The sequence below is a fragment of the Oncorhynchus keta genome, chromosome 33 (genome assembly GCF_023373465.1).
Source record: "Oncorhynchus keta strain PuntledgeMale-10-30-2019 chromosome 33, Oket_V2, whole genome shotgun sequence".
Lineage (NCBI taxonomy): Eukaryota > Metazoa > Chordata > Actinopteri > Salmoniformes > Salmonidae > Oncorhynchus > Oncorhynchus keta.
In genome coordinates this window covers 4,671,467-4,699,168 of record NC_068453.1, presented here as the reverse complement: position 1 = coordinate 4,699,168, position 27,702 = coordinate 4,671,467, and the positions used below count along the sequence as shown (strand labels likewise).

Genomic DNA, 27,702 nt, shown 5'->3' with positions numbered 1-27,702 from the left:
AGTAGAATTAAGACATCCGGGATAAATGACTCAGCTGAGCTCAATGAAGCCAAAACATGTGCGTCCAGGCTTAATTGGTTGCACAAAGACCAAGCCAGGATGAGCAGACACGGATTCATTAAACCAGGTGAAACCAATCCTGGATAGGTGCGCGCTCCTGCGGCTCACTCAAATGGACCCCGCCACAGATTAACTGACTTACCATGGCAACTAGAGCCGCGGGGTACTTTTCCCCGTCGGAAGCACAAATCCTCATGGAGGCATACGAGGAGGTAAAAGATATAATTAAGAAGAAAGGCAACACCGCCACAGTGATAAAGCAAAGAGAAAAAGCGTGGCAAAGTATTGCAGACCGCCTGAATGCGTAAGTAGTGCACAATTACACTCACCGCTCCGCTGAAACATCACAATTACAATTCAAATATTTAATTCACATCTCCAAAAACGCAGTTGTACTGTAATTATGAAACGGTTAAATTTTTTTTAATTGAAATGCACTGCAGATATGAGTGAAATTGTGTAAAGTAAGTCCATCACACTGTATAAAGCTATGATAAATTATTATTAAAGCCAATTTGTAAGTCGCTCTGGATAAGGCGTCTGCTAAATGACTTAAATGTAAAAATGTAAATGCCTTACATTATTATTTAACGTTACTACGCTCAGTACGGTTTAATCTTAGCCGTTGTACTCTGCTTCTTATGTTGTCCACCGTTTTTTGTGTTTCTCCTGCTTTCATTAATGTAAAGCTGCTTTGACAGAATGAAACAATTGTGAAAAGTGCTATATAAATAAAAATTTAATTGAATAAATAGATGAGCTATAATAATAATCACTTTAATTTATATAGCGCCTTTCAAAGGACCCAAGGTCGGTTTGCTCACTGCACTGCAAAATGTCTTTCTTTCTTAGTATTTTTGTCTTGTTTTCAGTAAAAAAAAATATCTAAAAAACATCTTGAATATTTTCTTGAGCAAAATTACCTAGGAAAATAAGCAAAAAAAATCTGCCAGTGAAACGAGAACTTTTCTAAAATTAAGTGTTTATGGAAAAAGTAAACTTATTTCAAGAGAATTTTTATTATATTGACAGATTTTTATTTGCTTGTTTTAAGCACACATTTACTTAAAGTTTATATTTTTTGTCTAAACTATACTTATTTTGCTAGGTCATTTAGCAAATCAGAAAATACATCTTTATTTAAGTTTTTTTTTTGTTATTTTTACTGAAAACAAGACAAAAAATACCAAGTAATTTTTTGTGTGTGTGTGTGTGTGTGTGTGTGTGTGTGTGTGTGTGTGTGTGTGTGTGTGTGTGTGTGTGTGTGTGTGTGTGTGTGTGTGTGTGTGTGTGTGTGTGTGTGTGTAGATTAAACATGAACGGGCCAAAACGGACATGGCAGCAGGTCAAAATCAAATACAAGAACATTCTGCAGAATGGTATGGTCCCTGACTAATATTTAACAAAGCACAAGCATATATTGTACCCAGAAGGTACCTGCTCACACATTGTCTGTACTGTTTTAGCAGTGAAAAAGAATGCCACAGACAAGGCACGGGTGGTGGGTCACCAAAGGCTGACCTTACCCCAGCAGAGGACATGGCCTTGGAGCTAAATAAAGGCAGGCCCGTCTTAGAGGGGATCCCTGGGGGGGAAAGAGACGAGCATAGGTTCCTCCCAAGATGCCACCCGCTTCATTCAAGGTATGTCCTTCCATCTCTACATGGGATACAACCACATTCATATTGAATCAATTTGGACTGTCTGACTTTGGTTTACCTATTGCCTTGCAGTGTCTGGCAGCACTGTGTTCCTGTTAGACCACCAGCACAAGCACCAGACGATGCTGATCCAGTGAGTACTCCATCAAAGGCATACTGTAGGCCTGGCATGTCTTGTCTACTAGCTTCAATGAATCCGATTAAATGTGATAGGGTGAAGGGCCCCAGTGCAGCAGCAACAGCACATGATGGAGACGATGATGATGAGGAGGAGACCATCTCTGGATTCCAGAAGGCATGAGGTATCATGGTAAGACTGTGAAAGTACTATTTACTCTACAATGGTGAGGAGTCCTCATCAAAATCAAAAATCTAATTTCTTTTACAGGACCCAGATGCTATACAGTGGGAAAACCAGCCTGGCAACATAGTGCGTATTAATAAAGGACACCACATCCTGCCAAATTCCAGCTGCGCTAATTGTATTGTGTTCACAGAGCTCACAAGCTATCAGAAAGTTGTATGGCAACCACCTCCGGCGCCAAATAGAACTGGCAGACATAGACATTCAGTACAAGAAGAAAAAGATGGACAATCTTGCACTGGAGTCGAAATAAAAAGAGGACAATTAGGAAACTGGACCTTGAAATAAAAAAACTTGAGAGGGAGGTGAGATATGCCTTCAATGTACACTGTATGCTAACTGTAACACAAATGTATTAATCATTATTTGTATTTCTCCCCAGCTCCAAGAAGATGACACAGCTCAAAATAAAAATTAGGTATATTCTCGTAAAGTCAAGTGAGCCATGACATATGAGCTCTTATTGTGAGCACACAGGACGGTGGCATCTTTCTAAGGTTTTTATTTTCCCAGCAATCAGTACAACCAAGTCATCGTTATAAGGCATCGCCCTCTTTGCCCACCCCCAGCACCAGGTGTGGCCACTAGCCTATATGAAGGCCCAAAATTGTGTGTTCCTTTCTGCTCTGACAATGGCATGCCCATTCGTGCGAATGTGGTGGATGAAGAAGCACTTGTGCTGAGGAGAGCCTTCAGGCGAGAAAGGGTCTTCAGGGACCGGTTGGACCCACTGGCCTTCCTGACGACCATCTATATGAAAGATACAGGTTTTCTGCAGATGGCATCAGGTATCTATGCAGACTACTGGGTCCCAGGATTAAGCACCGCACTGCACGGGAGCCATGCACTGAGTGTGGAGCAAATGGTTTGTGTGGCCTTGCGCTTTTTTGCTAGTGGAGCCTTCCTGTACTCAGTGGGGGATGCAGAACAGCTGAACAAGGCCACAATTTGCCGCACAATAAGGAGTGTGTGTCTGGCTATCAAAGCATTAGCAGATGTCTTCATCTCCTTCCCTGGCCACAGAAGACTCTGTGACATCAAAGAGGAGTTCTATAGGATTGCAGGTAAGAGGATCTACAAATTACAGGACAACTGTTAACACATAGTAGGATACTCATTACTTTGTGTGACAGGTTTCCCCAATGTCATTGGTGCAGTGGACTGCACACACATAAGGATAAAAGCCCCTCAGGTGCCCATGAGGCCGATTTTGTGAATAGGAAATCCTTTCACAGCATTAATTTTCAGGTGAACATAACTTTTTGATATTGTCCATTGACGAACACTCTGCATTGCCAGTGATGTGCATTGATTGGTGTAATATTCCTCATCTTATGATTTCAGATGGTCTGCAATGCTGACTGTGTGATCAGCAATGTTGTGGCAAAATGGCCTGGCTCAGTCCATGACTCCAGAATCTTTCGGGCCTCTGAAATCTATCAGTGCCTATCACAAGGTAAGCCACACAACCCCTATTTATAACCATCATGGCTGTGTCAAGAATATCACTGTGTTTATGAGGTAGTAATGATGAGATTTTGTGTTGACAGGTGAATTCTCTGGTGTGTTGCTGGGAGACAGGGGTGTGGCTGCCAGCCTTTCTCCTGACACCTTTCACAGACCCCGGGAAGCACAGCAGGCCTACAACCATGCCCATGCCAGGACCAGGGCCAGAGTTGAAATGACCTTTGGCCTCCTGAAGGCACACTTTCACTGCCTTCACAAATTAAGGGTCAGCCCTGTTAGGGCATGTGATATTACTGTGGCTTGTGCTGTCCTCCACAATGTGGCCTGCCTGAGGAAGGAGAGGGCCCCAGAGTGCCACCAGCCATGGACTGGGACAATCCGGCAATCTTCCCTGATGACGACAGTGGTCGGCTGCTGAGGGACCAATATGTGTTGAATTATTTTAGTTAGTATGTGTGCTTTCAATTTTGGTTAAATATGTCCTGCGGTGGCAGAGGAATTTGGGTTTTTTGGGTTCGTTTTTATGAATTTGGCCTCTTATGATGTTTGTGCGGTATACTGTGTGTAATACAAGGCTGCAGGAGGCTACTGCATCCATTCATTTGTCTGTTCAGTTGATGTGTATGGATTTGTCCTGCATTTATTTTAGTGTGCAGACATGCAGGGTGTGTTATATACAGACCTTTGAATGTGTATGTATCATTTTGTATAATATGCTTGGATTCTGTGCTTTCCATCTTGTAGAGTCACTGTGACTTCAGTTTCGAAAGGAGCTGATGGTTTACCTGCTTTGTTTTGTCCTTATTCAATAAAGGAACATAATGTTACACATTGTGTTTTTATATTCATATGGAATGTGTATTTGTTTATATGACAGAGTACTAGGGCCACACTGAAGAAAAGGATAAAGTCATAAATTTATGAGGCTGGTTCTTTCTGCAGAAAAGCTACATATTGTTTTGATACTTATGACAATGTGATACTTAATATTCTGGCACATCAGCATGTCTTTGTTTATGAAACCATACTGAAGTACAATTTCACGAAATGCCCCGCATCTGTCATTTTAACAACTGTCCTCCTTTAAAACAACTGGTTACAATATTATGACTTGTCTTTTTTTTTTTTTCCCTCTGTGGCCCTAATATTCTATCATTTTATATATAGTCTATGGGAAACTGTAAATTATCTAATGATAGCAACATCTAAAAATCATTTTTTATCCAAAATCATTGAAATTAATGATCACAAATGTTTAAATAATGACAGTGGGTCTAGTTATATGTGATAACAATGTATAGTGAGCAGTGAAATAACTATTGGTTTCCATTTGTGGTGACTGCTGACTGACATTAGGGATGAGATTAAATAGATCCTGGAATTTAGCCTGGTCTGGAGCAGGCTAGCTCCACAGAATAAATCTCCATGGTAATTTATACCATAACATATCCTCCTGCCCCCTATCCATCTTTAGTGCAACCGGATTACGGATCAATTGAGCCAGGATCACCAAGATATCCTGGCTTAATCCCTATCCTAGTTTTGTGCAACAGGCCCCTGACGACGCATTTTGTTTATATTTTTGGGACGTATTACCGGTCGTCTGTGAATTACTTAAATGTTGTCCGTATCTTGTAGTTTGAATATGATTTTGCCCCATAGAAAATGTATTTGGGACATGGAAAGTTCGTTTTTTTTAAATAAATGTGAGCATTTTTTAAATTATTTTTTGGACGTATTACTGGCTTACCTCAACTAACCTGTACCCCCGCGTACTGACTCGGTACCGGTAACCCCTGTATATATCCTCGTTATTGTTATGTTACTTTTTATAATTTTTTACTATAGTTGATTTGGTCAATATTTTCTTAACTCTTCTTGAACTACACTGCTGGTTGCTAAATTGTAATTACTTCGCCACCATTGGCCTATTTATTGCCTTTACCTCCTTACTTCATTTCCACACACACTGCATACAGATTTTTCTATTGTGTTATTGACTGTTCGTCTGTTTATCCCATGTGTAACTCTGTGTTGCTTTGCTTTATCTTGGCCAGGTCGCAGTTGTAAACGAGAACTTGTTCTCAACTAGACTTCCTGGTTAAATAAAGGTGAAATACCATTTAAAAAAAAGGGCTTTTAAGTAAGCATTTCATGGTAAGGTCTACTACACTTGTTGTATTCGGGGGCATGTGACAAAGTTTGATTTGATTTATCTGTGTCGTGGGTGGATCTTCGAAGCATGTTGCCAATCAAGGGTGTTATCTCTGGGGTGGTGCTAGAAGTAAATGCAAAGGATATAAGTGAAGAATTGGATCAAGTGGTTAGGACAGAACGACTGAACCGCATGGTAGACATATTGTTTTTTGATGAATAGTCTCTCCCTTCTCAAGTGTAGTTGGGTTAAATGAGATCCCCTGTGAGAGCCTTCATGCCAAAACCCATGTATTGTGATACATTTGACACCAAATAATTTACATGTATGTAGAAGGGAGAAGTATTTTATGCAAGGTGAGCCTAAATGCTGCAATTGTGGTGGTGAACATGCACCCGAATTCTTGAAATGTCCTGTTAGGATGAAGGAGACAGAGGTGGCAAGAATAAGGGCTGTCCAGAGTGTCTCCTATTCGGAGGCGTCGCGAAGAGTGGAAGAAGAAAGGTGTGAAGCTGAAGAAGTAATGGTAGTAGGAGTAGAGATGATGTTCCTTGTCAACACAGGGATCCTGACATGTTGCATGTTAGAAGGTGGACGTTTTGTTACTTTGGTTATCAACTGCACAGCACAAACGTAGAGTAAGTCACAGACAATAGGCATTGTGAGTGTGGCTGATCAATAACTTTTCTTCGGAGGAATTGCAAGGAATCCTCTCGATGAATGCTTCTTCCTCACAGGCACATGAGTCTGTAGGGATGTGATTTGAATGTGACTGAAGGAGTGGGATGGTTGTTCAGATGTATTTTTGTATTATCCCGCAATGGAATAGTGGGTGGCGGCAATACACCAATAGTTGTCGTCTGCCACAAAGCTTTAAAGAAAAAGAAGATGCTCCGGTGTCCACCTGATGGGGCTGTTTATTAATCCTGACATTGAAATGCATAAGGCATGAGCAGACAATCAAAGTTGAGTGAGGCAGTGCTTTAGTGTTATTGCACTTTTGGTTTATTCTAGTTTCAATGAAATGCATATGTAGCCAAAATGATTTAACTGAACACGTGAATATTTAACATATTGTAGAAGTAACATGGCGCCTCGTAGGACAGTTGCTTATTTGCACTAAAGGTTTTGGTCTATCTGCATTTAGTGTGCAGCTGTATCCATTTCCTGCACTTGTGTTTATGTGTAAATGAATGGATGTTATTTTGAATACTTAGCTAACTGAAATTAGATATCGTACACAGGCCGTTAGATTAGCTGACTTTGGTCTGCTCTACTTCTTCAACCTTTCATTGTTTTGCTGAAGGCCTACTTTTCAAGGCTGCCGTTTGAGGGGCCCTTTACGCAACTATCAACCCTGAGAGAACCAGTTGGTAAGTCTTTCAACTTCATTGATAACATTATTTAACAGAAAGGTCTTATAGAGTACGTTTGTAATTTCCCCTGTTTTAGTTAGATGGTTCCTCCTTCTGGCCCATTAATAAAAGGCACAATACTGAACTGTAACAATGCTCTGACGGGTGTCAAAAGATGACACATTGCCCTCACGAAATGTCTATTCTATTAGCTTATCTGATATGTTATTGACATTAAACAATAAGTGCAGGTATAAACCTACATGCAATAGCTTAATCATTCAAAATGGAAGGACATGGAACCGAGGTGAGTTGAAGTTCACACATTGGCGTTGATGAGCTGAGGATTTCCATAATTTGTAGGATACATTCAGGATTTTTCATGTAGAATGGTTACTTGCCCTGAAAGTAGCCCATATGCAAGTAGAAACTAACTCAAATAGTGGTTCAGATTTTTTTTAAACAGGTTAAAAACACTCTGACATGTTGCTGTACTAAGACAAATATTTAAGAATGGTGACATCAAGATTGATCTAATCGACTGATATGGTTCTATCATAATAATGTTTGGGCTATTGCCATAAGTACTAAAGATATTTCCCCCTTATAGACTGATGTTGAAATGAGAACTACAATGATTCCAGTGCAGTATTGTGACAATGGGTGACTTTTCAAAGTAAATATTTTTGGAGTGTTTCTTGTATTTTCGGATCGTTTGTTCATAGATTAACATCCTAATATTTTACACTTTTTATTTAACGAGGCAAGTCAGTTAAGAACTAATTTTTATTTACAATGGCGGCCTACCCCGGCCAAACCCTCCCCCAACCGAGATGACCCCGGGCCAATTGTGCGCCGCCAAAATATATATATACAATATATATATACAGTACCAGTCAAAAGTTAGGGGACACCTACTCATTCAAGGGTTTTTCTTTATTTTTTACTATTTTATACATTGTAGCATAATAGTGAAGACATCAAAACTATGAAAAAACACAAGGAATCATGTTGTAACCAAAAAAAGTGTTAAACAAATCTAAAATTATTTTATATTTGAGATTCCTCAAAGTAGCCACACTTTGCCTTGATGACAGCTTTGCACACTCTTGGCATTCTCTCAGCCAGCTTCATGAGGAATGTTTTCCAACCATCTTGAAGGAGTTCCCACATATGCTGAGCACTTGCTGGCTGCTTTTCCTTCACTCTACGGCCCAACTCATCCCAAACCATCTCGATTGGTTTGAGGTCGGGTGATTGTGGAGGCCAGCTCATCTGATGTAGCACTCCATCACTATCCTTGGTCAAATAGCCCTTACACAGCCTGGAGGTGTGTTGGGTCATTGTCCTGTTGAAAAATAAATGACAGTCCTGCTAAGCGCAAACCAGATTGGATGACGTATTGCTGCAGAATACTGTGGTAACCATGCTGGTTAAGTGTGCCTTGAATTTGAAATAAGTCACCGACAGTGTCACCAGCAAAGCACCCCCATACCATCACACCTCCTCCTCCGTGCTTCATGATGGGAATCGCACATTCCGAGATCATCCATTCACCTAGTCTGCGTCTCACAAAGACACGGCAGTTGGTACCAAAAATTCGGATTCATCAGACTAAAGGACAGATTTCCAACGGTCTAATGTCCTTTGCTCGTGTTTCTTGGCCCAAGCAAGTGTCTTCTTCTTATTAGTGTCCTTTAGTAGTGGTTTATTTGCAGCAATTCGACCATGAAGGCTTGATTCACGCAGTCTCCTCTGGACAGTTGATGTTGATGTGTCTGTTCTTTGAACTCTGAAGCATTTATTTGGGCCGTAATCTTAAGTGCAGTTTAACTCGACTTAATTTATCCTCTGCAGCAGAGTTAACTCTGAGTCTTCCTTTCCTGTGACGGTCCTCATGAGAGCCAGTTTCATCATAGCGCTTGATGGTTCTTGCGACTGCACTTAAAGTTTCAAAGTTCTTGCAATTTTCCATATTGACTGACCTTCATGTCTTAAAGTAATGATGAACTGTCATTTCTATTTGCTTATTTGAGCTGTTTTTGCCATAATATGGACTTGGTCTTTTACCTTTTAGGGCTTACTTCTGTATAACACCCCTACCTTGTCACAACACAACTGATTAGCTCAATGGCATTAAGAAATTCCACAAATGTACTTTTTAATAAGGCACACCTATTAATTGAAACGCATTCCAGGTGACTACCTGATGAAGCTGGTTGAGAGAATGGCAAAAGTGTGCAAAGTTGCCATCGAGGCAAAAGGTGGATATTTTGATTGAACACTTGTTTACAACATAATTCCACATGTGTTATTAAATAGGTTTGTCGTCTTCGCTGTTATTCCTCAATGTAACGTAATGTGGAAAATGTCTAGGGGTCTCATTGCACTGTATATATATGCCATTTGGTAGATGCCTTGACTTAGTCATACGTGCATCCATTTTAAATATGGGTGTTTCCAGGAATCAAACCCACAACCCTGGCGTTACAAGCACTATGCTCTACCAACTGAGCTACAAAGGACCAATTGTTTTACTTTAAAGCATTACTTGCTATTAATTCTTTCTTAAGTAACAGGAGTTATTATTGAACAAAAATAATCTCCAATTTACAGAACAAAAACAATGTGCAGGTCTATTTTTCCATTTGTAGATAAAACCAAAATGTTTACTGTTGTTCCAAAGTACAGGAATGACTACTTATCTAATGCTATGCAACCATTACATTACTGCTACAGGTAGGGGGGAGGGGGGGGCACTAAAATATGTTGTTTTCCCAGAAGCAGTACTACGACAGCCAATGTTGTACATGCTTCCTGGATAAGTGGCACAAAAAAATGTCATAGCCCATCAAAGCCTTGTGAGAAAAGTTCAGAGACCAAGACAAGTCAAAATCAGGGAAGTCCTACCGTTGGGAGTGATGTGAGTCACCTTAACATTCAACTAGACATCCAATTAGACAAGGAAGCCATATCACTTATGAACTGTACCCGTGACAGATCGACTATACTGCTGAAGGTGCAAGAAACATTTCAGTAAAGACAGTACCTTCTCCGCAACCCGGAGACATCGACTGTCCTTACTATATTCCTGAGGCTTTTGGACACAAAAGGACTGGTAATGTCTTATTGAATTATGTACATTATCTTCAGCCCAGAAACATCAGTTAAGTGATACGAGAGAACCTGACAAGCATACCCTTGCCGCAGCGGTTGCTGAAATCTACAAGAAACCACGATGATGACTGTCTAGGTCAGGCCTGTGCAAAGACCGGGTCCGGGGGCCACTCAAATCACATAAAGAATTTGCAATAGTAAACTTTTGAAAAACGTATTTGTTATTCAAATTAAAGCCCAATGAATACTCTTCTTTGTGTAATATTTTAACTCCCACCGCTTGTGGGACATTTATTTTGAAGGCACGTATAAATAACTGCACGAGGACAGACCGTGACTGACAGGCTGACACACACGTCACAGTTACAAATAGTAGCTAGGGCCTCCCTAGTGGCACAGTGGTCTAAGGTACTGCATCGCAGTGCTAGCTGTGCCACTAGAGATTCTGGGTTTGAGTCCAGGCTCTGTCGCAGCCAGCTGTGACCAGGAGACCAAACGGGTGGTGCACAATTGGCCTAGTGTCGTCTGGGTTAGGGGAGGGTTTGACCGGCAGGGATGTCTTGTGCACTAGCGACTCCTGTGGTGGGCCGGTCATCAGGTGTACGGAATTTCCTCCAAAACATTGGTGCGGCTGGCTTCCTGGTTAAGTGGGCATTGTAAGGAAGCAGTGCGGCTTGGTTGGGTTTCGGAGGACGCATGGCTCTCGAACTTCGCCTCTCCCGAGTCCATACAGGAGTTGTAGCGATGAGACAAGACAGTAAATACCAATTGGATACCATGAAAATTGGGGAGAAAAAAATATTAAAATACAATATACAGTGGGGAGAACAAGTATTTGATACACTGCAGATTTTGCAGGTTTTCCTTCTTACAAAGCATGTAGAGGTCTGTAATTTGTATCATAGGTACACTTTAACTGTGAGAGACGGAATCTAAAACAAAAATCCAGAAAATCACATCATATGATTTTTAAGTAATTCATTTGCATTTTATTGCATGATATAAGTATTTGATACATCAGAAAAGCAGAACTTAATATTTGGTACACATTGGTGCGGCTGGCTTCTGGGTTGGATGTGCACTGTGTTAAGAAGCAGTGAGGCTTGGTTGGGTTTCGGAGGACGCATGGCTCTCGACCTTCGCCTCTCCCGAGTCCGTACGGGAGTTGTAGCGATGAGACAAGACAGTAACTAACAATTGGATACCACGAAATTGGGGAGAAAAAGGGGATAAATTAAATAAAAATAAAAGTTTAAAAAAATCTATATTTTAGGTCAGTTTGGATCGGCACTATTTTAAGAATGTGAAATGTCAGGATAATAGTAGAGGGAATTATTTATTTCGGCTTTTATCTCTCTCATCACATTCCCAGTGGGTCAGATGTTTACATACACTCAATTACTATTTGGCAGCATTACCTTTAAATTGTTTCATTGGGTCAAACGCTGTTGGTAGCCTTCCACAAGCTTCCCACAATAAATTTAGTGAATTTTGGCTCATTCCTCCTGACAGAGCTGGTGTAACTGAGTCAGGTTTGTAGGCCTCCTTGCTCGCACACGCTTTTTAAGTTCTGCCCACACATTTTCTATAGGATTGAGGTCAGGGCTTTGTTATGGCCACTCCAATACCTTGACTTTGTTGTCCTTAAGACATTTTGCCACAACTTTGGAAGTATGCTTGGGGTCATTGTCCATTTGGAAGACCCATTTGTGACCGAGCTTCAACTTCCTGACTGATGTCTTGAGATGTTGTTTCAATATATCCACATAATCTTCCTACCTCATGATGCCATCTATTTTGTGAAGTGCACCAGTCGCTCCTGCAGCAATGCACCCCCACAACATGATGCTGCCATCCCCGTGCTTCACGGTTGGGATGGTGTTCTTCGGCTTGCAAGCCTCCCCTTTCTCCTCCAAACATAACGACGGTCATTATGGCCAAAAGTTATGTTTCATCAGAGGACATTTCTCCAAAAAGTACGATCTTGGTCCCCATTTGCAGTTGCAAACCGTAGTCTCTTTTTTATGGCGGTTTTGGAGCAGTGGCTTCTGTCTTGCTGAGCGGCCTTTCAGGTTATGTCGATATGGGATTTGTTTTACTGTGGATATAGATACTTCTGTACCGGTTTCCTCCAGCATCTTCACAAGGTCCTTTGCTATTCTGGGATTGATTTGCACTTTTCGCACCCAAGTACGTTCATCTCTAGGAGAAAGAACTCGTCTCCTTCCTGAGCGGTATGATGGCTGCGTGGTATTTATACTTGCTTACTATTGTTTGTACAGATGAATGTGGTACCTTCAGGTGTTTGGAAATTGCTCCCAACGATGAACTAGACTTGTGGAGGTTTACAATTTCTTTTGAGGTCTTGATTTATTTTGATTTTCCCATGATGTCAAGCAAAGAGGCACTGAGTTTGAAGTTAGTCCTTAAAATCCATCCACAGGTACACCTCCAATGGACTCAAATTATGTCAATTAGCCTGTCAGAGGCTTCTAAAGCCATGACATCATTTTCTGGAATTTTCCAAGCTGTTTAAAGGCACATTCGACTTAGTGTATGTAAACTTCTGACCCACTGGAATTGTGATACAGTGAATTAAGTGAAATAATCTGTCTGTAAGCAATTGTTGGAAAAATTAGATGTCTTAACAGACTTGCCAAAACTATAGTTTGTTAACAAGAAATGTGTGGAGTGGTTGAAAATCAAGTTTGTATGCATGTAAACTTCAACTGTGTATATAGTAGTGTATATAGTAGCTCGCTAGAAATTGCAAAAAAAAAGTGTTCTTCAAAGAGAAGGAAAGTAGACTGATTGTAGGGTGTTCCAGCAAGAGTGGACATGGACATGTTTATTTTATTGAAGAATCAGGGAAAGCTGTGTGCTTAGTGTGCAAAGAGAGCGTCGCTGGCTTGAAAGGCTACAACTTGTCCTGACACTTACAGATGAAGCATGCAGAGAAATATAGGAATAGGGCTTGTGAGCAGAGGGCAAGTGCATCGAAAGAGTTGCTTTCTCAGTTGTAAAAGCGGCAAGGACTTCACAAAACTGCATTCAGCGAACAGAATTGCAAGAACTAGCTATGTACAGTCCCACAAAATTGCTAAACAAAGCAAGACATTCGCTGAGGACGAATTCATTAAATACTTTGCCCCGACAAGAAAGAGCCATTTGTCATTGTTTCCCTGTCAAGACGAAAAGTGACACGGCGTGTTGACGACATCTCAGAGAATATGGAACAACAGTTGAAAAACAAGTTAAAGGACTTCACCTATTTCTCCTTGGCCCTGGAAGAGAGCAGTGAAGAACGTGACACAGCACCATTTTTTTGTCACGGTCCCCGTGGAAATGACCAGACCAAGGTGCAGCATGGTGAGCTTAAATTTTTCTTTATTATAAATGTCATCAACAAAAACGAACAGGCCACTAACAAAGTCAACTACCCACAACTGAGGTGGAAAAACAGGCTGCCTAAGTATGATTCACAATCAGCGACAATGATAGACAGCTGTCCCTGATTGAGAACCATACCCGGCCAAAACATAGAAACACAGAACATAGAGTTTCCCACCCGAGTCACACCTTGACCAACCAAACATAGAGAATAAAAAGATCTCTACGTTCAGGGTGTGACATTGTTGATATTCTTACGAGGCATAACCCCAGACTTTGAAATTACAGAGGAGCTTGCTTCAGTGCAGTCAATGAAGAGCACAACCACAGGGAAATATTTATTGGGGGAGGTCAATAAATGTGTGGCAAAGCTGGGACTGAGTTTTGAAAAGTTATCCAGTGGGACCACTGATGGTTGCCCAAACTTGACAGGAAAAAACGTTGGCCATTTGAAGAGGATACAAGATCAAGTAGATGAGCTGAACCCAGATCATAAAATGATTTTCCTGCATGGCATTATTCATCAGAAGGTGCTCTGTAAACGTGTTCTGAAAATGAGCCATGTTGTGGATACAGTCACTAAAGTGGTAAACTTCATAAGAGCAAAATCTTTAAACCACGGGCAGTTTGTCTCACTGCTGAAAGAGACAGAGTCGGGTTATGCAGATCTCGCCTACCACACAAACGTGAGATGGCTGAGTTTGGGAAAGGTGCTTAAAAAGTCGTGGGACCCGAAGTCAGAGATTGCTGAGTTTTTGCAAATGAAACAAAATACTGTATGTGGATTTCCCTCAGCTGCAAGATAAAGAATGGTTGGCTGATTTTGCCGACTGAGGGAAAATTACTCCTCCAGACCTGCCAAGTAGAAGCCAACAATCTCACCCACCTTCCGACACTACTGGTCTGTTCCCTATCAGATGACCAGCGGGAGGAGTATACATCGCTGCTGCGTGCTTTGAACGGTGAGTTTTCTCGTAGTTTTGAGGATTACAAAGTCTGGAAAATGGCTTTCTTTTGGTTGCCTCTCCTTTCACCTTCAATGTGGATAACAATCACAATGACTGTATACTTGAGCTGATCGATCTTCAGTCTGATGCAGTGATTGGATAACTATTCAAAACAATGTCACTGACATCATCTCTAGATGAACAAAACTTTCCAAAGATTAGGAGTCATGCTCAGAAGATGTTTGTACTGTTTGGGTCAACCTATGTATGTGAACAGACATTTTCAGTGATGAAATATAACAAGTCAAGGCACAGATCATCTCTTACTGACTCTCACCTCTCAGCAATCCTGCGCATAGCGACGTCAGAAACTATACCTGACTTCACTGCTCTCGTCAATGCCCATCAGAGACTTCACTCCTCACACTGATTGAGTAGTTGAAATGTAATGTTGAGCTCTCTCTCTTTCTTGTGTTGTTGTGCATACCCGTTAACAAGGGTTCTGTCCGTGGTGCTGAATGCACAGTGTACTTTTCCCTCCGTGTAGTTCATTGCACGTTTAATAATGAAAATACCTACCAAAAGGAGAACATGGATGTGGTTTATTTCTGTGCATGTTAACAAAGTAAAATAAGCAGCATATCTGGATGTGATTTACAGTAGATATATCTGTCAACACAGTCATACACATGATGTATAACCCTGTAATATGATTCTGGCCCGTGATGCCAAAAATATATTCTCATGTGGCCGTCCATGGAAAATAATTGCCCAGGCCTGGTCTAGGTAAACAGGGAGGGAATTGGCATGTTTTGTGATAATATGCCATGTTTCATTTGATTGCAAGGTGAATGTTTTTCTTTGTTTCGTCATGTTTCCCATGTTTCACTCCTCCCTCTGCATCTCCTTTCTCCTCAACCTGCAGGACGGAAGGGGCCACAAAAGATCCGTGTTCAATGGACTGTCTGGTGGTGTTTTAAAAGGTATTGTTGATTTCTGTGATTCCATATGGTCTGTCTACATGTTCAGTATGTGTACACTTTCATGTCCAGTGAAACGCCATCCACTTAGTCCTTCTTTCCTTTTCCACATCTTGTCGGAGCCTGACCTAGCATCTCAACGAGATCGAGAGACCACGTCAACCTTACCTACTCACTACCGGAACAACAAAGCAGACAATCAACCTTTTTCATCTGCATGGACAAGAAACTCATCCAATGCCAGGCACACCTCTCTAGAAACGCTTGATTAACTCTTTAAGGCCCACTTTGTGTTCAGCGCACAATACGACGAGTCCCTCCGTGCCATGTACATCTTCCTCCAGACAACAGTGTTTGAAATTGGTGTTGGCAGCACCAGAGCGCTCCAAGGTAAAGGAACTGAGAGTTAAACTGACAATATATAGATGCTACATTTACCAGTCATTGAATGACACACCTTGCACGTTGATTCATCACCTCAAGCTTTTGCATGGTTTACATCAAGGTAAAAATATCATTTTGACATGTGCACAGGATGATGTTCATTGCAATTTAAAAGTTAAGTAGGTTTCAGAAAGCATCTAAGCAATTTCCATAGTGGTGAGTAAGCCCAGTTAGCTGATATTGATACATACATTTACATTTAAGTCATTTAGCAGACGCTCTTATCCAGAGCGACTTACAAATTGGTGCATTCACCTTATGACATCCAGTGGAACAGCCACTTTACAATAGTGCATCTAAATCTTTTAAGGGGGGGTGAGAAGGATTACTTTATCCTATCCTAGGTATTCCTTAAAGAGGTGGGGTTTCAGGTGTCTCCGGAAGGTGGTGATTGACTCCGCTGTCCTGGTGTCGTGAGGGAGTGTGTTCCACCATTGGGGAGCCAGAGCAGCGAACAGTTTTGACTGGGCTGAGCGGGAACTGTACTTCCTCAGTGGTAGGGATACACCACCAACTCGACCAATAGTGACAGTTGATCAAGTTCCTTTGCAAATGTGTGCCCCTGATGCAGCCCAATCAGATTCAAGTGAACAACCATAGAGCTCTCAAATGCCAAAAGACCAGGCTCAAGAGATGTGTGCCCCTGATGTAGCCCAATCAGATTCGAGTGAAGAACCATAGAGCTCTCAAGTAGTTGAAAGCATGGATGAATATGTGAAGTCTTAAGGGTAAACTCTGAGGGTAGTCCTCCCTGACAACCCAAGTGGAGCTGTAGAAGGTGTTTTTGACAATGTACATATGCCTTTCAGTGACCTGAATACTGACACTAAGTGGAAGACATACTAATGTGAGAAATGGGGAGTTGTTGAACCTATTGGAATACCTTTAGGAGGGTCATCACTAGTTACCACAGCCAAAAAATCAGGATCTCCTACTCGACCAATCAGATGTGATAACACGTACGCCGGTTTAGATGATGTATGCCGACCGGCTTGCAGGGGAGAGACATGCACATTTTTTTCTTACTAGCTCTGACTTTGATGACTGCTACTTTATTGAGGGAGAATGTACTTCTAATTTAGCTGATTGCTACTTTATTGAGGAAAAATGTTATGTGGTTGTCCCTCCTAGCTATCTTAAAACCTTTTACTGCAGTGGACTAAATCAGGGTCACACAGAGTGTTTCTTGGTACAAATCTACTTTGAAACCAAAGTACACACCACACACACGTGGTTATGGGCTTAAATGTCAGATATAAAGTTGAAATGTATGCAATTTTGAGTTATCCCAATATTACACTTGGACTGGGGTGCAAAAGAGCAAGAGGGTAAGTAAAAATATGGGAATGAGGTAGTCGGGTGTGCTATTTACAGATTGGCTGTGCATACTTATAGATGACCTGGAGCCAGTGGGTTTGGCGACAGATATGTCGTGAGGGCCAGCCAACGAGAGCATAGAGGTCCCAGTGGTGGGTATTATATGCGGCTTTGGTGACAAAACAGATGGCACTGTGATAGACTACATTTGGTTTGCTGATTCGAGTGTTGAGGGCTATTTTGTAAATGATATCGCCGAAGTCAAGGATCGGTTGATGTAACCATTTGTAACACTTTCCATCTCTGTACAAAGGCATGGTCTTCAACGTATGGAAGATGGCAGCAATTTAATAATAATAATATACTTTAATAATAATAATAATAGACTTAAACTATGTCATTTCTAGACACCCAAAGCACTTTCAGTGTAAGGGGAAACTCACCACCCTAACCCCACTTACATATGTCAATGTGCAGCGGTTAGGACGGAGTCAGGCGCAGGACACAGAACTGAGTAAAAGACGTACTTTACTCGAAAAGATACAACAAATATTTCCACGCAGGGAAAACACACCAGCTCACAGAAGTCTTGAACACTAAACAAAGAACAAACACGCACAAAACCATGTGGGAACCAGAGGGTTAAATAGAGAATAAATTCTAACGTAATGGGAACCAGGTGTGTACAATCAAGACAAAACAAATGGAAAAAGAAACGTTGATCGGTGGCAGCTAGAAAGCCGATGACGACGACCGCCGAACGCCGCCCGAACAAGGAGAGGCACCAACTTCAGCGGAAGTCGTGACAACATACTCATTATTCATATTTATTTTATTGGCCCATCCAAAAGTTACTTAGATTTGTTTAGTTTTTTTTACAGATTACAGATACAGTGGCTTCAGAAAGTTTTCACACCCCTTGACGTTTTCCACATTTTGTTGTGCTACAGCCTGAAAGAAAAATGTATACAATTTAGATTTGAGTTTTTTTTTAAACATTTTTACAAATGAATAAAAAAGGAAAAGCCTTGAGTCAAGAAGTATTCAACCCCTTTGTGATGACAAGCCTAAATAAGTTGCATGGACTCACTCTGTGTGCAATAATAGTGTTTAACATAACGTTGGAATGACTGCCTCATCTTTGTACCCCACACATACAATTATCTGTAAGGTCCCTCAGTCGAACAGTGAATTTCAAACACAGATTCAACCACAAAGACCAGGGAGGTTTGCTATTGCCTCACAAAGAAGGGCACCAATTGGTAGATGGGTAAAAATAGAAAAATGAGACTGAATATCCCTTTGAGCATGGTGACGTTATTAATTACACTTTGGATGGTGTATCAATACACCCAGTCACTATGAAGATACGGGCGTCCTTCCTAACTCAGTTGCCGGAAAGGAATGATAACGATCAGGTAATTCACCATAAGGCCAATAGTAACTTTAAACATTTCTGTTTTTACGTTGTCATTATGGGGTATTGTGTGTAGATTGATGAGCAATTTCTTTTAATCCATTTTAAAATAAGGCTATAACATAGCAAAATGTGGAAAAAGTCAAGGGGTCTGAATATTTTCCAAATGCACTGTACATAGGCAGGGATAAAGTGACTAGGCGACAGGATAGGCGATAAACAGTAACTGCAGTGTATGTTATGCGTCAAAAGAGTTTGAGCAAAAAGGGTCAATGCAGATAGTCCGGGTACATATTGGTTAAGTATTTAACTGACTATTTAGCTGAGTTATAGTTTGGGGGTAGAAGCTGTTCAGGGTCCTGTTGGTTCCAGACTTGGTGCATCGGTGCTGTTTGCCGTACGGTAGCAAAGAGAACAGTCCGACTTGGATGGCTCAAACCATTTACTGTAATGGTTTGAAATGCAATTCATGAATGAAGTCGCCAGAGGGTGCTTTAGTCTATCTCACAGTATGAGACAGGAGGACTGAATATTCACAACGCAGTATACAGTACTTCTATCTTTAGAGTGAACTTTGCGTAAAGATTGCTCCAATTGTTTCTCATGTTAGTGTGACCCTAGTAGAGGGTCACTTGGTGTCCAATATGTGTGTAACCACAGTGTGTCCCTGCCGCTGGCCCTCCTGACCACGCCTCACCCCTCTGGCCTCATTATGGGAGGTGCTGGGGTGTCAGGTCAGCCCTCACCCCCTCTCCTCACACCTCCAACGGCACACTCTAGGGCCCAGTGCCCCCTCTCCCTCTCCCCCTCTCCTCTCTAGCACCTCGCACCTTGTTAGAGCCAGTCTCACCCTGAGAGGAAACACACTGCCTCTCCCAAAACTGAGACCTGTTCCCACACCACCACCTATAGACTACTACATTCTTACACCACCTGTACACACAGGCATGATGACACACACAGTCCCAGAAACACACTCTGAACTACTGACCCTGCTCTGACCTATAACACACAAGAATGAAATTACAGAGGTAACATTGATAATACAGGTATTAAAACAACTTAGCTGTTCACTGACTGTCCAGAAGCATTTCGGAAACCATCGTTCCATTTTGATGAAGACCTCTTGGCAACCTATAGAAATATAATACAAATACAACTCCTCAGAAACATGTTTGAAAATCATCAGAGACCAACACCAGAAGGATAAGGGTGTAATTCCAAAACGAATCCTATAAAAAAAATACATTTGGATATCCCTGGGAATGAAATGAAATGTTATTTTTACAGCCACATCCCTCTTTCCCTCTCACTGCCCAGTGATGACATGAGAATCCAAGTAGCTGAATGTTAGGGGTATAAGAGTGTGGGCTATGTCGTATTGTGTGTGTTCACTTCCATTGTTTCTCTACCAAATGAATACGGGTCAATACAGGGTCGGTGCAGTGGCTAAAAGTGTGTAGCTGAGCTTGTTCAAGCATGTGTGTGAGTGCCTGCAGGTCACAGTGAGAGTGTGTAGACTAGGTGCTGATGTGGGAACTCTGGGACATTGTAGTGTGTTTCTCCTGCATGAGACTGGCTCTAACAAGGTGCTAGGAGAAAGAGGGGGGGGGGGGGCTCTGGATCCTGGAGTGTGCTTGTGGTGGTGTGAGGGGAGGGAGTGAAGGCTGACCTGACACCCCAACACCTCCCCAAATGAGGCCAGAGGTGTGAGGTGTGGTCAGGAGGGCTAGAGGCAAAGTCACTCTGTGGTTACACACATACAGTACATTGTGGACACACAGTGACCGTCAATGGGGTATCATTACTTTTCATCATAGTGATATCTCTGTAATATTATAGTGTAATGTAATGCAGTGTGCTGTTGAACTACTTTAATGGACTGTAAACATTTCTTAACTTTTGGGTAAATGCTCATTTTGGTCTCTTTGTTTTTATTTATTTGAATACATTTATTTTATTTTAATTACATTTTTTATGTAACCTTTATTTAACTAGGCAAGTCAGTTAAGAACAAATTCTTATTTTACAATGATGGCCAAACCTTCCCCTAACCCTATGCAACTCCCGATCATGGCCAGTTGTGATACATTTATACTCATACTGTAAGCCTACATCGACTGTCTCTGAATATAACAGACTGTGGACCTAATGTGTCACTCAACACTGTATCTACTGTAAAACTTCAATTAATAGCCCGGGCGTTTATTTGCTTAAATCACTGAACACAAGCTTGAAACAGGCTTCTATTTGAGCCAGGCATTTATTTCCTTAATTCACACAGCTTTTGCTCATTTGCATAGTTAAATGTTTAATTTCAGCATTCACTTCCAGTATTTGAATACATTTCTTCATTTCCTGCACCATTGCGTTATCATTAACTCACTGTGTCACAGTGACTGTGCATTTTCGGCAGTTCTTCCTTTCACCACTACAGGGCGATCGTCCAATTTCTTGGGGGGGTGCTAAAGCTAACATATGGAATTATTTTAAGAAGGTCATAACACCATTTAGCTATTTGATTTAGAATTGTTGCACCCCTTTAGGTATAACTTTTGTTAGGTATAATAATGTTAGCCCATAGAAACACATTGAATAAATTAATAAATGGCAAACAAGACAGGCAAAAAATAAATCACGAATAAGGTTTTGAAGTGTCTGTCCTATATCTAGGATGTATAAAAAAGCTCAAATATTTTAGTTTTTTTTGGATACATATTTAACCTCTTATTCTTGTTAGAATCCTCTACCTCCATGCATCCATTCATTTGTATGGGTTAGCTTCAGATGAGTCCCATGACACTTGTTTTCTGGATGTCTCATGGTCTGACAAACAACGCTGTAGCTCGCCCAACTTCCCCCGAAGGCCCACATAGGCAGATGGCGGCTAATTGAGACGCACGCAGCCCAAGCAAAATGATATCTCTAGCTTAAACTGGGTATTTTTATTTGATTCTGTTACTTAGATTGACGGACTCTTAAGGATTTTAAGGGAGTTATCTACAGGGAGGAAAAACTTATGACAGGAATCCCAGGCGTGTTTAGTGCCCATCGCTTGACCTGCATGTTGGATGGAAGAAAGAAAGCAAGAAAGTTATGTGAAGCTGGGGTATATGAAGTACGCAGTAAGAGCTTTTGTCCCCAAGCTTTCAAGGATTTGGCCACGTTTCAAGTGTGTACAGACGGGTGAATTATACAGAAGATCGGAGTGAAGAATGTCCGAGTTGCATTTGTGGTGGGGATCATGACCCAGAGTTCATGGAGCACCCTGTAAGGGTGAAGGAGGTTAAGGTGGCAAAAGTTATGGCGGTCTATCGGATCTCCTATGCGGAGGCCATCAAAATATTTGAGAGAGCAAGTGAAGTTGAAGAAATTGTAGTGGTATCACCAATGCCCAAGGTGAATAGGCCTATTTGTCAACCAAGAGAAGCAAGACATGCTGTATGTAAAGAAAGTGTATTTTGTTGCGTTCTTTGCAACTGTGATAAACTGTACAGCTAAAGTGGTGTAGAGTGGTGGGGTCATTTCCGGTCACAACTTGCAGACTTGTTTACGTGTTGCTGTGCGTTTTGTTGCCAACCTTACTTTGCTACCTGACAACTTTACGGTTTTTACTTTTTAATTACCGTTTATATTTTTTGTTTTTCCCTCACTCAACTTTTTTTCATTAAACTTTTTCACTCTTGACGCTTTATCTTGACATGGTTCGTCAGGACCTCCAACAGCCGAAGCTAAGTAGTAACATTAACATGATGCCTTCTATTGCAGTCGCTGTACTCATAATATACTCGAGAACGATCACCTTATGGCGAGGATACCTGTGCTGCAAGCCCAGCTTCAGACGCAATCGTTAGGCAAGGGTAATTTCAGTGTAGGAAAGGATGAAACAGCGTCTGTGCCACCAGTAAGTACAGATAGTAGTATAAATCCCCTCGCACGGTCCCCGCAGCCGGACAACTTTCTCATGGCTTCTAGAGGGAAATGCTGAAGGAATGCTCAACCTGTGTCGCTCATTCAGCCAACTTTCAACCGGTTCTCCCCATTAAGTAACGAGTCAGAGTCCAAGCCTTCTCTGGTCTCTACTCCTCCCGTTATGAGGTCTGAGACGCCGAAGCCTCCCACCATTAGCTCTCTGTCTCTGGCCCCCTCCCAGTTAGGGGGAGTGATGAGCTCTACAGCAGAGTCTCACAACTCAATCGCAGGTTGAAAACTGTTTTCTGCCCCACCCAAAAGATAGAATTAGTAGATAATTGGCTCTCTTTCTGGGACTCACCCACAAACAGGACCAAGCCTGGCCTGCTGAGGAGTGATGGACTCCATCCTAGCTGGAGGGGTGCTCTCATCTTATCTATGAACATAGACAGGGCTCTAACTCCCCTAGCTCCACAATGGAATAGGGTGCAGGCCAGGCAGCAGGCTGTTAGCCAGCCTGCCAGCTTAGTGGAGCCTACAACTAGCATAGTCATTGTTGGCAGCTCAGCTATCCCCATTGAGACCGTGTCTGTGCCTCGACCTAGGTTGGGCAAAACTAAACATGGCGGTGTTCGCCTTAGCAATCTCACTGGAGTAAATTCCTGCCATTACTGAAAGAGATTGTGATACCTCACATCTCAAAATAGGGCTACTTAATGTTAGATCCCTCACTTCCAAGGCAGTTATAGTCAATGAACTAATCACTGATCATAATCTTGGTGTAATTGGCCTGACTGAAACATGGATAAATCCTGAGGAATTTACCGTGTTAAATGAGGCCTCACCTCCTGGTTGCACTAGTGACCATTCCCCCGCGCAATGGTGAAGGTGTTGCTAAAATTTATTTTAAAAAAAAGTTTTTTATACTACCATCTGTACTTACTGGTGGTACAAACGCTGTTTCATCCTTTCCTACACTTAAATTACCCTTCGTCTTTTGAGCTTCTAGTCATGAAATCTCTGCATCCTACTCAATCACTTTTTATAGCTACTGTTTACAGGCCTCCTGGGCCATATACAGCGTTCCTCACTGAGTTCCCTGAATTCCTATCGGACCTTGTAGTCATAGCAGATAATATTCACATTTTTGGTGATTTTAATATTCACATGGAACAGTCCACAGACCCATTCCAAAAGGCTTTCGGAGCCATCATCGACTCAGTGGGTTTTGTCCAACATGTCTCTGGACCTACTCACTGTCAGTCATACTCTGGTCCTAGTTTTGTCCCATGGAATAAATGGTGTGGCTCTTAATGTTTTTCTTCATAATCCTGGACTATCGGACCACCATTTTATTATGTTTGCAATCGCAACAAATAATCTGCTCAGACCCCAATCAAGGAGCATCAAAAGTCGTGCTATAAATTCTCAGACAACCCAAAGATTCCTTGATGCCCTTCCAGACTTCCTCTGCCTACCCAAGGACGTCAGAGGACAAAAATCAGTTAACCACCTAACTGAGGTACTCAATTTAACCTTGCGCAATACACTTGAAGCAGTTGCTCCCCTAAAAACTAAAAACATTTGTCATAAGAAACTCTGAAGCTCTGAAGCAAGCTTCCAGAAAATTGGAACGGAAATGGCGCCACACCAAACTGGAAGTCTTCCGACGAGCTTGGAAAGACAGTACCGTGCAGTATCGAAGAGACCTCACTGCTGCTCGATCATCCTATTTTTCCAACTTAATTGAGGAAAATAAGAACAATACGAAATTTATTTTTGATACTGTCGCAAAGCTAACTAAAAAGCAGCATTCCCCAAGAGAGGATGGCTTTCACTTCAGCAGTAATAAATTCATGAACTTCTTTGAGGAAAATATCATGATCATTAGAAAGCAAATGACTGACTCCTCTTTAAATCTGCATATTACTCCAAAGCTCAGTTGTCCTAAGTCTGCACAACTCTGCCAGGACATAGGATCAAGAGAGACACAAGTGTTTTAGGTCTATATCTCTTGACACAATGATGAAAATAATCATGGCCTCTAAACCTTCAAGCTGCATACTGGACCCTATTCCAACTAAACTACTGAAAGAGATGCTTCCTGTGCTTGGCCCTCCTATGTTGAACATAATAAACGGCTCTCTATCAGCCGGATGTGTACCATTGCTTGCTGTTTGGGGTTTTAGGCTGCTTTTCTGTACACCACTTTGAGATATCAGCTGATGTACGAAATGCTATATAAATAAATTTGATTTGATTTGAATGACAACAAGCTCAGTCTGATGATGCTGTGACACACCGGCCCAGACCATGACGGACCATCCACGTCCAAATCGATCCCACTCCAGAGTACAGGCCTCGGTGTAACGCTCATTCCTTCGACGATACGCGCGAATCTGCCCATCACCCCTGGTGAGACCAAATCACGACTCGTCAGTGAAGAGCACTTTTTGACAATCCTGTCTGTTCCAGTGACGGTGGGTTTGTGCCCATAGGCGACGTTGTTGCCGGTGATATCTGGTGAGGACCTGCCTTACAACAGGCCTATAAGCGCTCAGTCCAGCCTCTCTCAGCCTATTACGGACAGTCTGAGCACTGATGGAGGAATTGTGCGTTCCTGCTGTAACTCGGGCAGCTGTTGTTGCCATCCTGTACCTGTCCTGCAGGTGTGATGTTTGGATGTACCGATCCTGTGCAGGTGTTTTTACACATGGTCTGCCACTGCGAGGACGATCAGCTGTCCGTCCTGTCTACCTGTAGCAGTGTGTTAGGCGTCTCACAGTGCGGACATTGCAATTTATTGCCCCGGCCACATCTGCAGTTCTCATGCCTCCTTGCAGCATGCCTAAGGCACGTTCATGCAGATGAGCAGGGACAATTGGCATTTTTTGTGTGTTTTTCAGAGTCAGTAGAAAGGCCTCTTTAGTGTCCTACGTTTTCATAAATGTGACCTTAATTGTCTACCGTTTGTAAGCTGTTAGTGTCTTAACAGGTGCATGTTCATTTATTGTATATGGTTCATTGAACAAGCATGGGAAACAGTGTTTAAACCCTTTACAATGAAGATCTGCAATGTTATTATATAGCCTTTTTTTTATCATCTTTTTCTTATTTTTAAAACCGTATATATACTGAACAAAAATATAAACGCAACATGCAACAGTGTCAAAGATTTTACTGAGTTACAGTTCATAGAAGGAAATCAATCAATTGAAATAAATAAATGATGGCCTAATCCATGGATTTCACATGACTGGCCCACCCACTTGGGAACCAGGCCCAGCCAATCAGAATAATTCTTCCCCACAAAAGGGCTTTATTACAGACAGAAATTCTCCTCAGTTTCATCAGCTGTCCGGGTGGCTTGTCTCAGATGTGTAGGTCCTGGGCTGGTGTGTTGACATGTGGTCTGTGGTTGTGAGGCTGGTTGGACGTACTGCCAAATTCTCTAAAATAATTTTGGAAGTGGTTTAAGGTAAAAAAAATGAACACTCAATTATTTGGCAACGGCTCGGGTGGATATTCCTGCAGTCAGCATGCCAATTGCATGCTCCCTCATCTTGAGACATCTGTGGCACTGTGTTGCGTGACAAAACTGCACATTTTTGAGTTGCCTGTTATTGTCCCCAGCACAAGGTACACCTATGTAATGAGCATGCTGTTTAATCATCTTCTGGATATGCCACACCTGTCAGGTGGATGGATTATCTTTGCAAAGGAGAAGAGCTAATTAACAGGGATGTAAACCAATTTATGCACAACATTTGAGAGAAATAAGCTTATTTCAGCTCATGAAACATGGGACCAACACTTTACATGTTGCGTTTATATTTTTGTTCAGTGTATATAGCTGTCTAAAACTCAAGAAGTTTTGAAAAACAGAGGTAAAATTTTGATCTTTGTACCTTTCTAACTCCCATCCTCTTAGGATGAGCCCAACCAAAACAATATGGCAAAACCTGCAGTCAAAACAACATGTGTGCTTGGGCTATACACTGGCTAAACACAAAACACAAAACTTTTTGGACTGCCCACCCTTGAAAAACAATCTGCAACCAAGTTGTCCTTAATGCAGACATGTCTGATTTGAAGGGGAAACTCCTGCAATATGAGACTCCAGCTAAGGAGTCAGCTATTGTGGTCTTTTGCATGAAAACAAGAGGATTAGGATCGGTATAGACCACAAGATGGGTAGAGACCAACACATAATAAAACACTATCTGAGGAAGCTCAAAAGCTGAAAATAATGGCTCTCTGCTATTTTTCTTAGACATAAGCGCACGCTGGGAACACTAGGGTACTTTTCCGATAACCCATTAGGTTCCCCCACTCTGGGTTCGCTACAAACAACAGGATTTGGCACAACCTTCCCGACAGTCAAATCGTTGCCCAAAAGGAATGAGACCACATTCACAAGTAGGATAGGCCTCACTCCTATGACAACAGAACCATAAACAAGATCAGACTCAAGTTCCACATTAAACAAAGGAACTTCCATGCACCCCATCTCCACACCTTGAACTAACATGCTGTAACCAGTTGCTGAAGTGTCAGAAAAAGGCAAAACCCTAGGGCTAGGAAAAACTCCCCAGAAAGGCCAAAACCTAGGAAGAAACCTAGAGAGGGGTGGCCAGTCCTCTTCTGGCTGTGCCGGGTGGAGATTATAACTGAACACGGCCAAGATGTTCATATGTTCATAAATGACCAGCATGATCAAATAATAGGTCTGGGACAGGTAGCACGTCCGGTGAACAGGTCAGGATTCCATAGCCGCAGGCAGAACAGTTGAAACTGGAGCAGCGGCACGGCCAGGTGGACTGGGGACAGCAAGGAGTCATCATGCCAGGCAGTCCTGAGGCCTGGTCCTAGGGCTCAGGTCCTCCGAGAGAGAGAAAGAAAGAAAGAAAGAAAGAAAGAGAGAATTAGAGAGAGCAGACTTAAATTCATACAGGACACCGGATAAGACCGGAGAAGTACTCCAGATATAACAAACTGACCCTAGCCCCCTGACACATAAACTACTGCAGCATAAATACTGGAGGCTGAGACAGGAGGGGTCAGGAAACACTGTGGCATATATCCTCCCACATCCAGGATGTCCGCTCCTCCTGGG

The 27,702-nt window shown here is 42.0% G+C and overlaps 2 protein-coding genes and 1 long non-coding RNA gene across 5 annotated transcripts in view; all 3 read left to right on the top strand.

Annotated features, from left to right (window-relative positions):
* The window catches only part of LOC127914562 (putative nuclease HARBI1), a 3,920-nt gene extending 2,062 nt beyond the window's left edge, over nucleotides 1-1,858 (top strand). Inside the window, exon 4 of the mRNA XM_052491607.1 lies at nucleotides 1,794-1,858. Within this exon, the coding sequence (XP_052347567.1) occupies nucleotides 1,794-1,858 (65 nt within the window). The remainder of the gene's footprint in view (nucleotides 1-1,793) is intronic.
* An 864-nt stretch (nucleotides 1,859-2,722) lies between these two features.
* LOC127914561 (putative nuclease HARBI1) lies at nucleotides 2,723-3,301 on the top strand. The gene is made up of 2 exons (XM_052491606.1): nucleotides 2,723-3,149; nucleotides 3,219-3,301. Exons 1-2 carry the CDS (start codon nucleotides 2,723-2,725, stop codon nucleotides 3,299-3,301), a joined length of 510 nt encoding a protein of 169 aa, XP_052347566.1.
* A 2,536-nt stretch (nucleotides 3,302-5,837) lies between these two features.
* LOC118365866 (uncharacterized) lies at nucleotides 5,838-18,353 on the top strand. Of its 3 annotated transcripts, none has more exons than XR_004821840.2 (4): nucleotides 5,838-6,211; nucleotides 7,014-7,080; nucleotides 15,442-15,499; nucleotides 15,619-18,353. It is a non-coding gene; the product is annotated as an uncharacterized LOC118365866 (long non-coding RNA). The 3 variants fall into 3 exon arrangements; XR_004821839.2 differs by having other exon boundaries at nucleotides 5,838-6,345; XR_004821838.2 differs by having other exon boundaries at nucleotides 5,838-6,672.
* The last annotated feature ends 9,349 nt before the right edge of the window (nucleotides 18,354-27,702 follow it).